Source organism: Rhinolophus ferrumequinum, chromosome X (assembly GCF_004115265.2).
Source record: "Rhinolophus ferrumequinum isolate MPI-CBG mRhiFer1 chromosome X, mRhiFer1_v1.p, whole genome shotgun sequence".
NCBI lineage: Eukaryota > Metazoa > Chordata > Mammalia > Chiroptera > Rhinolophidae > Rhinolophus > Rhinolophus ferrumequinum.
Window position 1 is genome coordinate 46,372,516 of NC_046284.1, and position 13,682 is coordinate 46,386,197.

The 13,682-nt window shown below is 41.0% G+C and overlaps 1 protein-coding gene across 1 annotated transcript in view; it reads left to right on the top strand.

Moving 5' to 3' along the window:
- Positions 1 to 13,682, top strand: part of COL4A6 (collagen type IV alpha 6 chain) — a 370,097-nt gene that overhangs the window by 311,477 nt on the left and 44,938 nt on the right. Inside the window, exons 9-13 of the mRNA XM_033106506.1 lie at positions 6,214 to 6,276; positions 7,105 to 7,140; positions 7,318 to 7,359; positions 8,330 to 8,422; positions 9,766 to 9,819. Of these exons, the coding sequence (XP_032962397.1) occupies positions 6,214 to 6,276; positions 7,105 to 7,140; positions 7,318 to 7,359; positions 8,330 to 8,422; positions 9,766 to 9,819 (288 nt within the window). The remainder of the gene's footprint in view (positions 1 to 6,213; positions 6,277 to 7,104; positions 7,141 to 7,317; positions 7,360 to 8,329; positions 8,423 to 9,765; positions 9,820 to 13,682) is intronic.

Sequence of the window (13,682 nt, forward strand, 5' to 3'; positions counted from 1 at the left end):
CATTGTGGTTTTTATTTGCATTTCTCTGATGGTTAGTGAGGTTGAGCATTTCTTCATATGTCTGTTTGCCATCTGTATGTCCTTTTTAGAAAAATGTCTCTTCAAGTCCTCTGCCCATTTTTTTATTGGGTCGTTTGTTTTTTTGGAGTTGAGTTGAGGGAGTTTTTCATAGATTTGTGATATGAATCCCTTATCAAATATATCATTGGCAAATATCTTTTCCCATTCAGTAGGATCCCTTTTTGTTTTATTGATGGTTTCCTTTGCTGTGAAAAAACTTTTTAGTTTGATATAATCCCACATGTTTATTTTTTCTCTTACTTCCCTCGCGCGAGGGGATATATCAGTAAAAATCTTACTCCGGGTAATGTCTGTGAAGTTTCTTCCTATATTTTCTTCTAGGTATTTTATGGTTTCAGATCTTACATTTAAGTCTTTAAGCCATTTTGAATTTATTTTTGTATACGGTGTAAGGAGGTGGTCCAGCTTCATTTTTTTTGCATATGTCTGTCCAGGTTCCCCAGCACCATTTATTGAATAGACTGTCTTTACCCCATCGTACATTCTTGCTTCCATTGTCGTAGATTAAATGGCCATATAGGCGTGGATTTATTTCTGGACTCTCTATTCTGTTCCATTGATCTATGTGTCTGTTTTTATGCCAGTACCATGCTGTTTTGATTACTGTAGCCTTGTAGTATAATTTGAAGTCAGGTATTGTTATACCTCCCACTTTGTTCTTATTTCTCAAGATTGATGAGGTTATACGGGGTCTTTTATGGTCCCATATAAATTTTAGGATTATATGTTCTATTTCTGTGAAAAACGTCGTTGGTAGTTTGATAGGAATTGCGTTGAATATGTATATTGCCTTAGGCAGTATGGACATTTTAACTATATTAATTCTTCCTATCCGTGTACATGATATGTGTTTCCATCTATTTATATCTTCTTTCATTCCTTTCTTCAGTGTCTTATAATTTTCTGAGTACAGATATTTTACTTCTTTGGTTAAATTTATTCCCAGATATTTTATAGTCTTTGGAGCAATTGTAAATGGCATTGTTTTTTTAATTTCTCCTTCTGATGTTTTATTATTGGTATATACAAATGCAACTGATTTCTGAATATTAATTTTGTATCCTGCTACTTTACTAAATTCATCTATCAGCTCTAATAGCTTCTTGGTGGAGTCTTTAGGGTTCTCTATATATAGTATCATATCATCTGCATATAATGATAATTTTACTTCCTCCTTACCAATTTGGATGCCTTTTCTTTCTTTTTCTTGTCTGATTGCTGTGGCTAGAACTTCCAGCACTATGTTGAATAGAAGCGGAGATAGTGGGCAATCTTGCCTGGTTCCTGATCTTAGGGGGAATGGTTTTAGCTTTTCCCCATTGAGTATGATGTTAGCTGTGGGTTTGTCATATATGGCCTTTATTATGTGAGATAGGATCCCTCTATTCCCACTTTCTTAAGGGTTTTTATCATAAGTGGCTGCTGGATTTTCTCAAATGCTTTTTCTGCATCTATTGATATGATCATGTGGTTTTTATTTTTCATTTCGTTAATGTGGTGTATCACATTAATTGATTTGCGGATGTTGAACCACCCTTGCATACCAGGGATGAATCCCACTTGATCATGGTGTATGATCTTTTCAATGTATAGCTGAATTCTGTTCACTAATATTTTGTTGAGGATTTTTGCATCTCTGTTCATTAGAGATATCGGCCTGTAGTTTTCTTTTTTTGTGGTGTCTTTGTCTGATTTGGGGATCAGGGTGATAGTGGCTTCGTAAAAAGTGTTTGGGAGTCTTCCCTCCTTCTGGATTGTTTGGAAGACCTTGAGGAGAATAGGTGATAATTCTTTTTTGAACGTTTTGTAAAATTCACCTGTAAAGCCATCTGGTCCAGGGCTTTTGTTTGTTGGGAGATTGTTGATTACTGATTCAATTTCCCTGGTGGTAATCAGACTATTCAGGTTTTCTGTTTCTCTTGAGTTAGCCTTGGAAGGTTGTACGCCTCTAGAAAATTGTCCATTTCTTCCAGATTGTGAAATTTGTTGGCATATTGTTGCTCATAGTAACTTCTTAAAACTTTTTGTATTTCTGCGCTGTCCATTGTCACTTCTCCTCTTTCATTTCTGATTTTATTAATTGGGATCCTCTGTCTCTTTTTTTTAATGAGGCTGGCGAAAGGTTTGTCAATTTTGTTTATCTTCTCTAAGAACCAACTCTTGGATTCATTGATCTTTTGTATTGTTTTTCTGGTTTCTATTTCATTTATTTCTGCTCTGATCTTTATTATCTCCTTCCTTGTGCTCCCTTTGGGCTTATTTTGCTGTTCTTTTCCCAGATCCCTTAAGTGTGAAGATAAACTGTTGATTAGTGAGGTTTCTTGTTTCTTTAGGTAGGCCTGCAAAGCTATGAATTTCCCTCTTAGGACTGCTTTCGCGGCATCCCATAGATTTTGGGTCATCGTGTTTTCATTTTCGTTTATCTCGAGATATCTTTTGATTTCTTCCTTGATCTCCTGCTTGACCCATTCATTATTTAGTAATAAGTTATTCAGCCTCCATGAATTGGTATGTCTTCCAGTTTTTTTCCTGTAGTTCATTTCTAATTTCATAGCATTGTGATCAGAGAAGACAATTGGTATGATTTCACTTTTCTTAAATTTATCAAGACTTGTTTTGTGGCCTAACATACAGTCTATCTTGGAAAATGTTCCATGTGCGCTTGAGAAAAACGTGTACTTTGCAGCATTGGGGTGAAATGTTCTGAAAATATCGATTAAATCCAAGTGGTCCAATGTATCATTTAAGGCTGTTGTTTCCATATTGATTTTCTGTCTGGAAGACCTGTCCCTTGTTGTCAGAGGTGTGTTGAAGTCCCCTACTATGATAGTGTTACTGTTGATCTCTGTCTTTATGTCAGTCAGTACCTGTTTTATATATTTAGGTGCTCCTATGTTGGGTGCATAGATGTTCACTAGGGTTATGTCCTCTTGTCGGATCGATCCCTTTATTATTATATAGTGCCCATCTTTATCTTATATGTTCTTCATTTTAAAGTCTATTTTGTCAGATATAAGTATTGCAACTCCAGCTTTTTTCTCATTTCCATTTGCATGAAATATCTTACTCCAACCCTTCACTTTCAGCCTGTGTGTGTCTTTTGTTCTGAGGTGAGTCTCTTGTATACAGTATATACAAGGGTCTTGCTTTCTTATCCAGTCAACTACCCTATGTCTCTTGATTGGAGCATTTAATCCATTTACATTTAAAGTGATTATTGATAGGTACATAGTTATTGCCATTTTTAAATTTGTAGTTAGGTTGTTTTGATCTTTCCTCTATTTACAGAAGTCCTTTTAGTATTTCTTGCAATGCTGGCTTGGTGGTAATAAATTCCTTTAGCTTATTTTTTTCTGGAAAGCTCTTTATCTCTCCATCAACTTTAAATGATAGCCTTGCTGGATAAAGCAATCTAGGTTGTAGGCCTTTGTTTTCCATCACTTTGAGTATCTCCTGCCACTCCCTCCTGGCCTTCAATATTTCTGTAGAAAAATCATTTGATAGTCTTATGGGAGTTCCCTTGTATGTAACCCTCTGTCTTTCTCTTGCTGCTTTTAGGATTCTCTCTTTGTCTTTAAGCTTTGCCATTTTAACTATAATGTGTCTTGGTGTGGACCTGTTTGGGTTTATCCTGGTTGGAACTCTCTGCACTTCCTGGGCTTGTATGGTAGTTTCCTTCATCAGGTTGGGGTAGTTTTCGGACATTATTACTTCAAATATGTTCTCAATCCCTTGCTTCCTCTCTTCACCTTCTGGTATTCCTATGATACGCATGTTGTTGCGCTTGATGTTATCCCAGAGGTCTCTTAAGCCATCCTCATTGTTTTTTATTCTTTTTTCTTTCTGTTGTCCCGTTTGGGTGATCTCTGCTACCTTGTCTTCTAAGTCGCTGATTGGATCCTCTGCTTCATCTAACCTGCTGGTAATTCCTTCAAGTGAGTTCTTAATTTCGGTAATTGTGTTCTTTTGTTCTAACTGGTTGTTCGTTATGATTTCTACATCCTTCTTTATGTCTTCTCTAAGCTCCTTAAACATTCTTATCACCAGTGTTCTGAACTCTGTCTTTGAAAGGTTGGTTACCTCTGCTTCATTTGGTTCCAGTTGTGGAAGTTTCTTCTGTTCTTTTATTTGGGACGTGTATCTTTGTTTCCCCATTCTGGCTGACTCTCTGTGTTTGCTTTGATGTATTAGGTAGATCCCCTAGAGTTCTTAGTTCTTGCTAGGTTATCTTATGCAGTATGTGTCCTTTATATTTGACTTGCACTACTTCGTTCTTCTCCTCTGCGTGTGCTCCAAAGGTGACTCTTGTGTTGTGTATATTGTCCTGTTCAAGAAGATCTTTAATTGCTTTTTGCTTGTGAGTAGGTGGGGTTAACTCCTAGGCTGACTCGTTGTGAGACTTGGCTCTGCCCACCGCAGGGCGTTCTGCTGCGTGAGGGTTGACCACTTAAATGTGGTTTGGCCTCTATGGGCTCTAGTGCCTGCAGAGAATTCCCTCTGGGTGTGTGACTTGTAGGTCAAACCCAGTTGTACTCTGGTTTGGTCTGGAGTTGGCCTCCGGATATGTTGAATCTTGTGCCTCTTTAGCTGGGCCCTGGTAGGGCAGTTTCAGAACAAAGCAAATCACCAAACCCCGTGTCCAGTACTCCTGAGTCTTCGGGCACTTCTTCAGTTTGTGTGTGTATGGAGGGGTGCGGGTGGGAGATTTCTGAGCTGCTGAAAGCCCCGAGCTGAGTCTGCCGCTTACTGCTGATCCCTGGGAGTGTCTCGGCAGTTGCACTTGCCCCGCCCTAGGCAGGCCAGAAAGGGTGGGGGCTGGGGTTGGAGGAGTCTCTTCTCTCCTAGCCCAGCCAAAATCACACTCTTCCCAGCCTCTTCCCTGGATCAGAGCTGCCCGTCAGTCTTCCCAGAGCCTGAGTACTACGGCTCCTCTGTAATCTGACACTACTCCTCAGTTCAGGGAACAGTTTAAGTCTCTGGAAGGGCGGGGGTAGGATTGGAAGAGTGTGGGGGGGAGGGGCCCAGGTATGGAGTCTGTGTTCTTTGTCTGCCCTAGGGCCCACTAGCCGCCCTCCTGGCGGGAGAAATCAGCCGTGGGACGCAGGGAAAGAGCCCACCTCCTGGTCTCTGTGCTCTCCGTTCCGCCCTGGGATCCCGTGCGTGCCCGGAACTGCGGGTGCCACCGCGGTTTTCGCCGCCGCTGCCCAGAGACCCCGCCGCCGGCCCGCGAGTTTTCACTTCGCTCCCTTTCTTCCTTACCCTGCTCGCCCAATTAGCGCACCTTCAAGTAATCCTTCCACCAGTCTCTTAGCTGTTCTGTGTGATGAGCAAAGAGTTCTTTGAGGGGTTATAGGTCCCGTGTGTAATAAGATCTGGAGGAGAACTCAGAAAGTGCGCCCCCGCAGCCGCCATTCCTATGACGTCATCCCTGTATTTGTTTTAACCCACTTCTATCAATCTGTATCCGCCCAATCCATTTAATTTAATTTTATGCATTTTAAATTAAATTTCAGAAAACAGTACTCTTACCCCTAAATACTATAGCATGCCTATTATTAGCTAAACTTCAAAATTCGTTTATAGTTTTTCTTTTTATGTAAAATTTACACAAAATACACAAATCTTATGTGTGCGTTTGCTGTGTTTTGACAAATGCACGCTCTTGTGTAACCCAAAACCCTCTTAAGGTATAGAACATTCCCATCACCTCAGAAAGTTCCTTCCTTCCCCTTTCTATTCATTCCCTGCCCCCACATCACCCCAAAGGCAACCACTAGTCTGATTTTTTCCACCCTAGATCAGGTTTTCCTATTCTAAAACTTCATATAAAGGGAATAATACAATATGTAGCCTTAGGGGTCTGGCTTCTTTCACTTAGCAATGTTTTTGAGATTCATCCGCATTGTTTCATATATCAGTGGTTTGTTAATTTTTATTGTTAAACATTTATCACACTGTGTGGACGTATCACCGTTCTTTAATCAATCCTTGTATCAATGGACACCTGGGACATTTCCAGTTTTTTGCTATTATGAATAAAGTTGCTATGAACATTCTTGTGGACATACATTTTCATTTTCCTTGAGAAACTGCCTTGATTTTTTTGACCTTGCTAAAAATTTGCCTCTCTAGGGCCCACGAGGACCACCTGGGTCTCCAGGAGCTACAGGACCCATAGGATCACCAGGATTGCAAGTAAGTAACCTAAGTCTATCATCTGATCATAGAATTCACATGAATGCTTTCCGCGCCAGGCCATGGATTTAGTGTAATGTCTATGTAAATGCAGGCCCTCCTAGTGGAGAAAGATAACTTCCATTCTGGGAGGATTAAAATGAAGCATGCTCTTGTAAAGAGCTATGTGCTATCTTTATTTATTAGAGTCTTTCTGACAATTCACTCTGTGCCTCCAAACCTTCCTAGTCTAGCTCAACCTAAACTATAGCCCAGAGATGGCAGATACCTGGCACGTCTATTGCTACCATCCACTCCCCTCATCCATGACAGTCATTGCTAATTAGTCATACCACCACCACCATCACCCGCCCTGAGCACAGAAGCTTCAAAATCTTTCTTAACACTGCACCTTGGAGAGCTCTACCTACCTATCTTTCTGATATCAAACCTACTTGCCATCACTGGTATAGGAAGAGCATAGCCAGTCATCTGTGTAGTTCTGGGAAAGCCCTGCCCCACATTCTTCTCTCTCCGGTGCATGAAATCCCACCACTGGTTACTTTGGTTTAACTTCAGCAAAGGTCATCATTTTTTATTTCCTGGCCTTTTGGGAGGGATCACACGTGAAATCTTCACTACCTTAGCATGAATATAGTTATCAGATCAATTTGGGAGATTTCAAAGGAGATGAAAAACGAACTGGGAAGATGGAGCTAGAATTTGATGCACGAAAGCCAGGCTTACACTAAGGCAGTGGGGGACTTACCCTGGTGACTCTCCACAAGCCCAGGTTCTTTTTGGCTGAAACTAACAAGTGCTAACTTTTTCCTTTCATTTTTAATATAGGGTTCTCCAGGCCCCCCTGGTCTACCTGGTCTTGATGTAAGTATATGTTGTCTTTGAGCATTTGTCCTCCTACTACTAAGTACTCTAGTTTCCCCAGAGATAGTCTGGTCTAGTTAAATGTACTTTCTGGTAAAAAGACTGAATTCCAATTGAAGTTCCTAGAGCTTGTTAGTAATCAATTTTGTTTTTTCCTCCCTCTACCCCGTGCCCCAGGGGAATATGGGATTAGGCTTCCAAGGAGAGAAAGGAGACAAGGTAAATAGGTTTTGCACAATACAATCTGCATTCCATATGCTCCAAGAAATGTCTCTGTCTGCATCCATGTGCCTGCTTGTGTAAGGGTATTTGGATATTTGCCTTGGGAAATGAGCATTTCCCACCTTACGTGGATCCCTTGAGGGTGGGGGTCCCTTGAGGGCTGAATGTGCACATGCCATGCATAGACTATCGTGGTCTTTCTCCTTCAAAATATTGTAGTCTTCCTGCTTCCTACTGTGAAGTGTATATGTCTTACAAAGACACTCTCGAAATATATTTCCTCTTCCTTCCACATGGGTATTTCCCTGGTGTTTTGTATACTGTGTCATCTTCCATTTCCTTTTCTCTGCTTTTCCTCTTACCTCCATCCTTCCTCTTCCTCCTCCTCCTCCTTCTCTCTCTATCTCTTCTCTCTCTCTCCTCCTTAACTGTTCTTTTACCATTGTCTTTTATTTCCCTTCCCTCATTCTCCTATTTCCGTGTGTACAAACTGTATAGTGATGTGGGAGCCTCAAGGTAGACTGGGAGCTTGTCCTCCCCACTCTTCATGCTGCCTCTTGTAGATTGCACTGCCTCCAAGGAGCAAATCCAGCTTCCAATGTTCCAGCATGGACTTCACTGTCTCTGCTTCTGCTCTTGGCAATGATTGAGCCAATTAGAGTCTTTTTTTGGTTCTTTTCTAAATACCCTTCATGCATGATCATGGCAGCCATGAACCAGTGGTGTTTTTCCCATCTATCTTCCTTCCTGCCTCGGCAATCCTGGTACAAAATACATTTGGACAGGTTTATAATTCTTCTCACCCTTTGGTACTGATAATTTGTTTCCTTAATGATGCAAGGTGAGGGTGAATAGGCCAAAGTAATGGACAGTTTATTTGTAAATTACATGCAGAGGATAAACCTACCCGTTGGAGAAATTGTCTGTGTGTCTTCTGTTTTGCTTAATGCTCCATTTGATCTTACAGGGGGATGTTGGCCTCCCCGGACCTGCAGGACCCCCACCATCTACCGGAGAACTGGAGTTTATGGGAATCCCGAAAGGAAAGAAAGGCTCTAAGGTAGTGAACATTTGAGAACAGGAAAAGTTAATGAGCCTTTTCCTATTAATACCAAAAGTTCAACTCTAATAACCAGACTATACTGGAAGGATAGAGGGTTCTGAACAATGGATTTTTGTTCAAAAGTAAAGGTTAAAACCTTCTTTGTTTTGTCCCTCATGAAAGGCTTTCTAAAATGTCTGTTTTTATTTGTTTGTATGTTTGTTTTGTTTTGTTTTTGATGTGTAGATATGAGTGTGCCTGGGTTTCTGAGTATTCATTTGAGTGATACTTTCCGTGTTTCAATTTTGTAGATTCAATTAGCAAGATGCTAAATAACTTAAAACAAATATTAAATACTTGGGTTTTTTTCCTCCTAACTCCCAACTTTCTCAATATTTATGTTGTCCCCAAAGCACTATGACAGAACACATAGGATATAAATGGTTGCTTTTTGAGTTATCTTTTTTAAAAAGTTATTTGCCATCAAAACTTGACCCTGCCAAAAGGACATACTGTCACCAAGTGGCAATAGATGCCCGACCTAATTCACCTGATCTGAACTATCAAGGCTAAAGCTGTAGACATGTTTAACCAAGATATTTTACAATCTGTATTTTGATGTGAGTGTGCATATGGTTGTATTTGAATGGCTGTATGCTGTTAAGGTGTGCAGATATCTTTCAGTAACTTGCATTTCCTTCCTTCCTGGGGTTCCTTAAGTTTTGTGATTCTGTGCCTGTGGTCAAGGGACAGGTAGGGCAAGGTGTTTAGTTCCATTTCTTTAACTTTGTCTTTGTGGAGGCAATAGCTCCAAGCCCCTTCCAGGTTTACAGGAAGCAATCATTGATTGGAAACAGTTTGGGAGCACATGAAAGATTGTCTGCATCCTTGATCATTCCCAAACCTTAGGGAGCCTTCCATGGCACATTTGGGAAAATTAGCATATCAGGGAAAGACAGATGAAAGTGTTCTGTCCCTATCCATATCGTAGTGTCACCCTTTTTCCAAAACCATTGATTTCTTTGCAGCCTATAATTTGCGATAGGAAATCACACTGAAAAACTTCTTCCACTAGAAAGAAAGGAGATGATCAAACTTTCTGTCTCCCAATTATCCTTGGAATTTGAAACTGTTTTAGACAGTTTTATTTCCCTGCCATGAGCCTTGGTTTTTTGCACAATACAGAGGGCTCCCGAAACTAAGACATCCTGGTGCAGTTAATTGTTGGAGAGCCTGGGGAATCTGCACCACCTTTTGGTGTCCCAATCCTGATATTCCATTGGTTCCCCACAGCCCAGCCATCTTCTTTATATTCACTGCTTCCTGCTGCTACTCACTAAGCTTTGCTTGTTTTTTTCAAGGGAGAACCAGGGTTTCAGGGTTTCCCAGGAACAAGTGGCTCTCCAGGTCTCCCGGTAAGTCTCCATATTTGGTCAACATGTATTCAAGGATCTGATTGGACGAAAGCTATAGCAATAGAAGGCTAACAGGAAGACCTCTTCCTATGGTTATTGTAGCGAATTCCACCATCTTTGTTACTTGAAGCATTTGAAATGTTCTTGGTTCTTGAACCCACTGGGACATTAGCATGGTTCTTCATGAGTTAATATATGTTAGAGGTTATCAGCTGAAGCTCTAGAATTAAAACAGATCTAGGCTTGACTTTCAGTTTCACCAGTTTCTAGTTATGTGACCTTGGACAAGTTTCTTAACTTAATGAAACTTGGACAAGTTTCTTAAGCTAATGAAGGATGTAGCACATGCCTGGCACTTATCAGTTGTTCAGTAAAAGGTAGTTAATCTTAGTAATCCTATCTTTACTTTTCCTATCTGCCCTTGTATCTTAGTTTTTTTTCACTCAACAAATACTTTGGAGGGCCCTTATGGCTAGGCATTCTGCTGGACTCTGAGACTACAAGAGTAAATAACAGTCCAATAAGTAGAAGTCCCTGTCCTTGAGGAGAGTACATTCTAATGGGGGAGTGAGGGAAAAGACAGACAATAAATGAGTAAACAAATGAATCAAGAACAAGTTCATAGTGGTGAGAGATACATAGAAGATTAAAAAAAAGTTAAAGTGATGGAGTGTGGATGGGGAATGGAGTGGGCTACTTGGGACAGTGGTCAAGAAGGGCCTCACTGAAGAAGTGCATATTGTGAGGGAGCAAGTCATGTGAGGATCAGGACGATTCTTTCTGGCTGACAGAACGATAAGTGCCAAGACTCTGAGTTTGAAAGAAAGCTCAGAGCTTTTGAGGAACAACAAGAAGGTGAATGAGTGGGAGCAGAGTGAGCAAGGCCAAGAACCAGGCAGAGAGGAGTCAGATCATAGAGACTTTTGTAGGTCAAATGTAGCTTTATGTTAAACATAGTAGGAAGTCATTAGAAGGCTCTGACTTGTATTGTTAAGATCACTCTTGTGGTGGGGCGTGGGGGGCAGGGGGGAGTAGAGAATGTGGGGGTGGGTGCAAACAGAGGCTACTGCAACAGTCCAGGTGAAAGATGGTGGTGGCTTGAACTAGGGTGATAACAAGGGAAATGGAGTGAAGCACATGGATTTAAAATATAAAAAGTTTAAACTTTTTATTATGGAACATTTCAAACATATACAGAGTAGAGAGAATGGCATAATGATACCCCTGTGTATCTATCACTCAGCATCAATAATTAGTAACTCATGACCAATCTGAAGCAAATAACAGACATATCATTTCATTATAAATACCTCAGTATTTCTGTGAGATAAGGGCTTTTAAAAAACATAGTGACAATATCATCATCACTAATTAATTATTAGTAATTACTTAATATCAGTTAACAAGTCAAAATTCAGATTTATGATTGTCTCATAAATATACTTTTTATAATTGCCTTATTGGAATCAGAATCCAAATGAGACCCACATATTACATCTGGTTGATTCGTCTCTTAAATCACAAGATGCGTTTTAAAAGAGGAGCTGACAGATTTTCATAGATTGGATATAGGAGTAGGGAGGGAAATGAATGAATCAAAGATGACTGGACCTGCCCCTGCTTGCTGGCAAAGTGGGGATAGATAACTCTAGTGCTTCTCTACAGTTCTTTGAAACACTTTGCCTCTCTCCAAGTGGCCAGAAAACAGAACCAGCAGACCCAGTGGCACAGGTTGCTTCTATGGTGATCCCTTTTACTCTGTAGAAACACAGGGGAACAGAGAATCATCTGTTCAATGCCCTTGATTTTAATCAGCTCAGAATCTAATGAATCAGAAAGGAAGAGGACCCTGATGCTGGAAATAGGACACCTGGATTTCAGAACGAGCTCCAGCTCTGGGACTTTTTGAAGTCTCTGAACCTCTCTGTATATCTGTAATATAGCAGTGGTCATATCTACTGTTGTGAGGCCCAACTCTCAATGTACATGAAGTTTCTTTACAAAGTGTAAAGCTGTGCTGTCAAATATAACAACCACCAGCCACATATGGCTACCAATCCCTTGAAGTATGGCTAGTCTGAAAGAAGATGTGCTGTAAGTGTGAAACACACACCAGATTGTAAAAAGTATGAGGGGGAAAAAAATCTAAAATATCTCATTAACAATTTTATGTCAATGTTGAAATGACAATAGTTATGATATATTGGGTTAAATAAAATGTTATTAAAAATAATCTCAAACGTTTATTTTCCTTTTTAATGTGGCTATAACATAGTAGCTCACGTAATATTTCTATTGGGCAGCACAAATATAAAGTACTTTGCAAGTGGATTGAGTAAGATGGTTTGCACCTTCCTTTGTGAGCATTTCACATTCCTTCTAATTACCTCACATCATGCCGGTGAGGAAAGCAAGGTGGGTTGGGCTTATCTCCTTGTATTTGTGAGGAAACCATGGCCTGAATGGATGAAGAGGATTGTCCAAAGTTACACAGCAAGTTATTATCAGAACTGCGACTGAAATTCAGCTTCCTTGAATTCTAGCTAATTTAGGCCTTTTCCCCCATACCATACTGCCCCCTACAGTCCAGTTCATTCTTGTCAATACGGTGGTAGATTTTATGATCTCTGGCATTAGTGGGTTCACCGGCTCACGCATCCTTCCTCTCTCCCTCCCATTCTCTTCCCAGTTCTACCTCAAAGGATTCCCCCTGCTGCAATTTCACCCCGCTTCCTTTTGTCCTGTAAAAGAAAGAAAGACCGGCTGACAACAATGCCAGATGATAAATTGCAATACCGTTTGAAGCTCAGCACCTCCAGTGTTTCACAGTGAGGGCTGAAAAACAGAAGCCCCAGTAAAGACATCCAAGCTGGAAAAAAAAATTTCCCTTTATATAGGACAGCACGTTTTCAGAGGGTGGGAAAAAAACCAGAGTTCTTAGCCCACTTCGGCATAAATTTGATGTGCGACCCTGGCCAAATCATGTAACTCCTTCACTACTAACATCTCTATCTGCTTAATGGGAACATTCCAAGATACCTTATGTGCCTTCTGACAGAAAAGTTGTGAGAAGAAAGGTGATAATGTGTTTCAGATACTCTGGGCTTTTCAGAGGAAACACACTTCTCAAAACCAAAGCCTTCACATCGGCTTTCAATTATCCACACTCACTGAGAAACAAGGCAATGCTGAGGATGAAAATCTCCAGGGAATTCAAAATGTTCCTTTTAACCATTTGTTGCCTTTTCATCTGAGCCTAAACCTTTGCAGGAGCTGCTGACAAGTGCTAACCTGACAGATTTAGGCCTCACCTTCTTTCTCTTGCCCCCTCTGCAGTGATCAAACATCCCCGATTTTCTGGCTCAGTCCCAACTTCACACATTCACCCCATTATCCCTAGGAGCACACTCACACTTGTGGGCAACAGATACTCTCATAGAGATTATCAGAGAGAATCAATACCTGTGTGCCCTCTGTCTAAGGGACCAACCAACACAGGGTAAGGCAAAATGGAAGAGATGAGGGGAGAGAGAAGAAACTGGCAAATCCTGAGGTACCTATTGAGTGGATCTGAGGCAGCTACTGGGCAGGTGGGGTTCTCCTTCAGTCGAGCACCAGGCTTTGCAGGCACTTCAGGTAGGTCCTTTGGAGGAGGAGCCCGCTTGCCAGACTTAGGCTGGGCCCTGAGCCATGGTGCCCTGCGGGGCAATAGCAGCAGTGTGACAGGGCCAGAGTTGAGAAAGACTTCCTAACCTCTAAAGTTGCAAATCTCAAGTCACCCTTGCAGTGCCAAGTAGAACAGATTTCTGCAGTGTAGCTTCCAAAATATCACCACAAATCCCTCCCCACCTCCTCCCCCACGG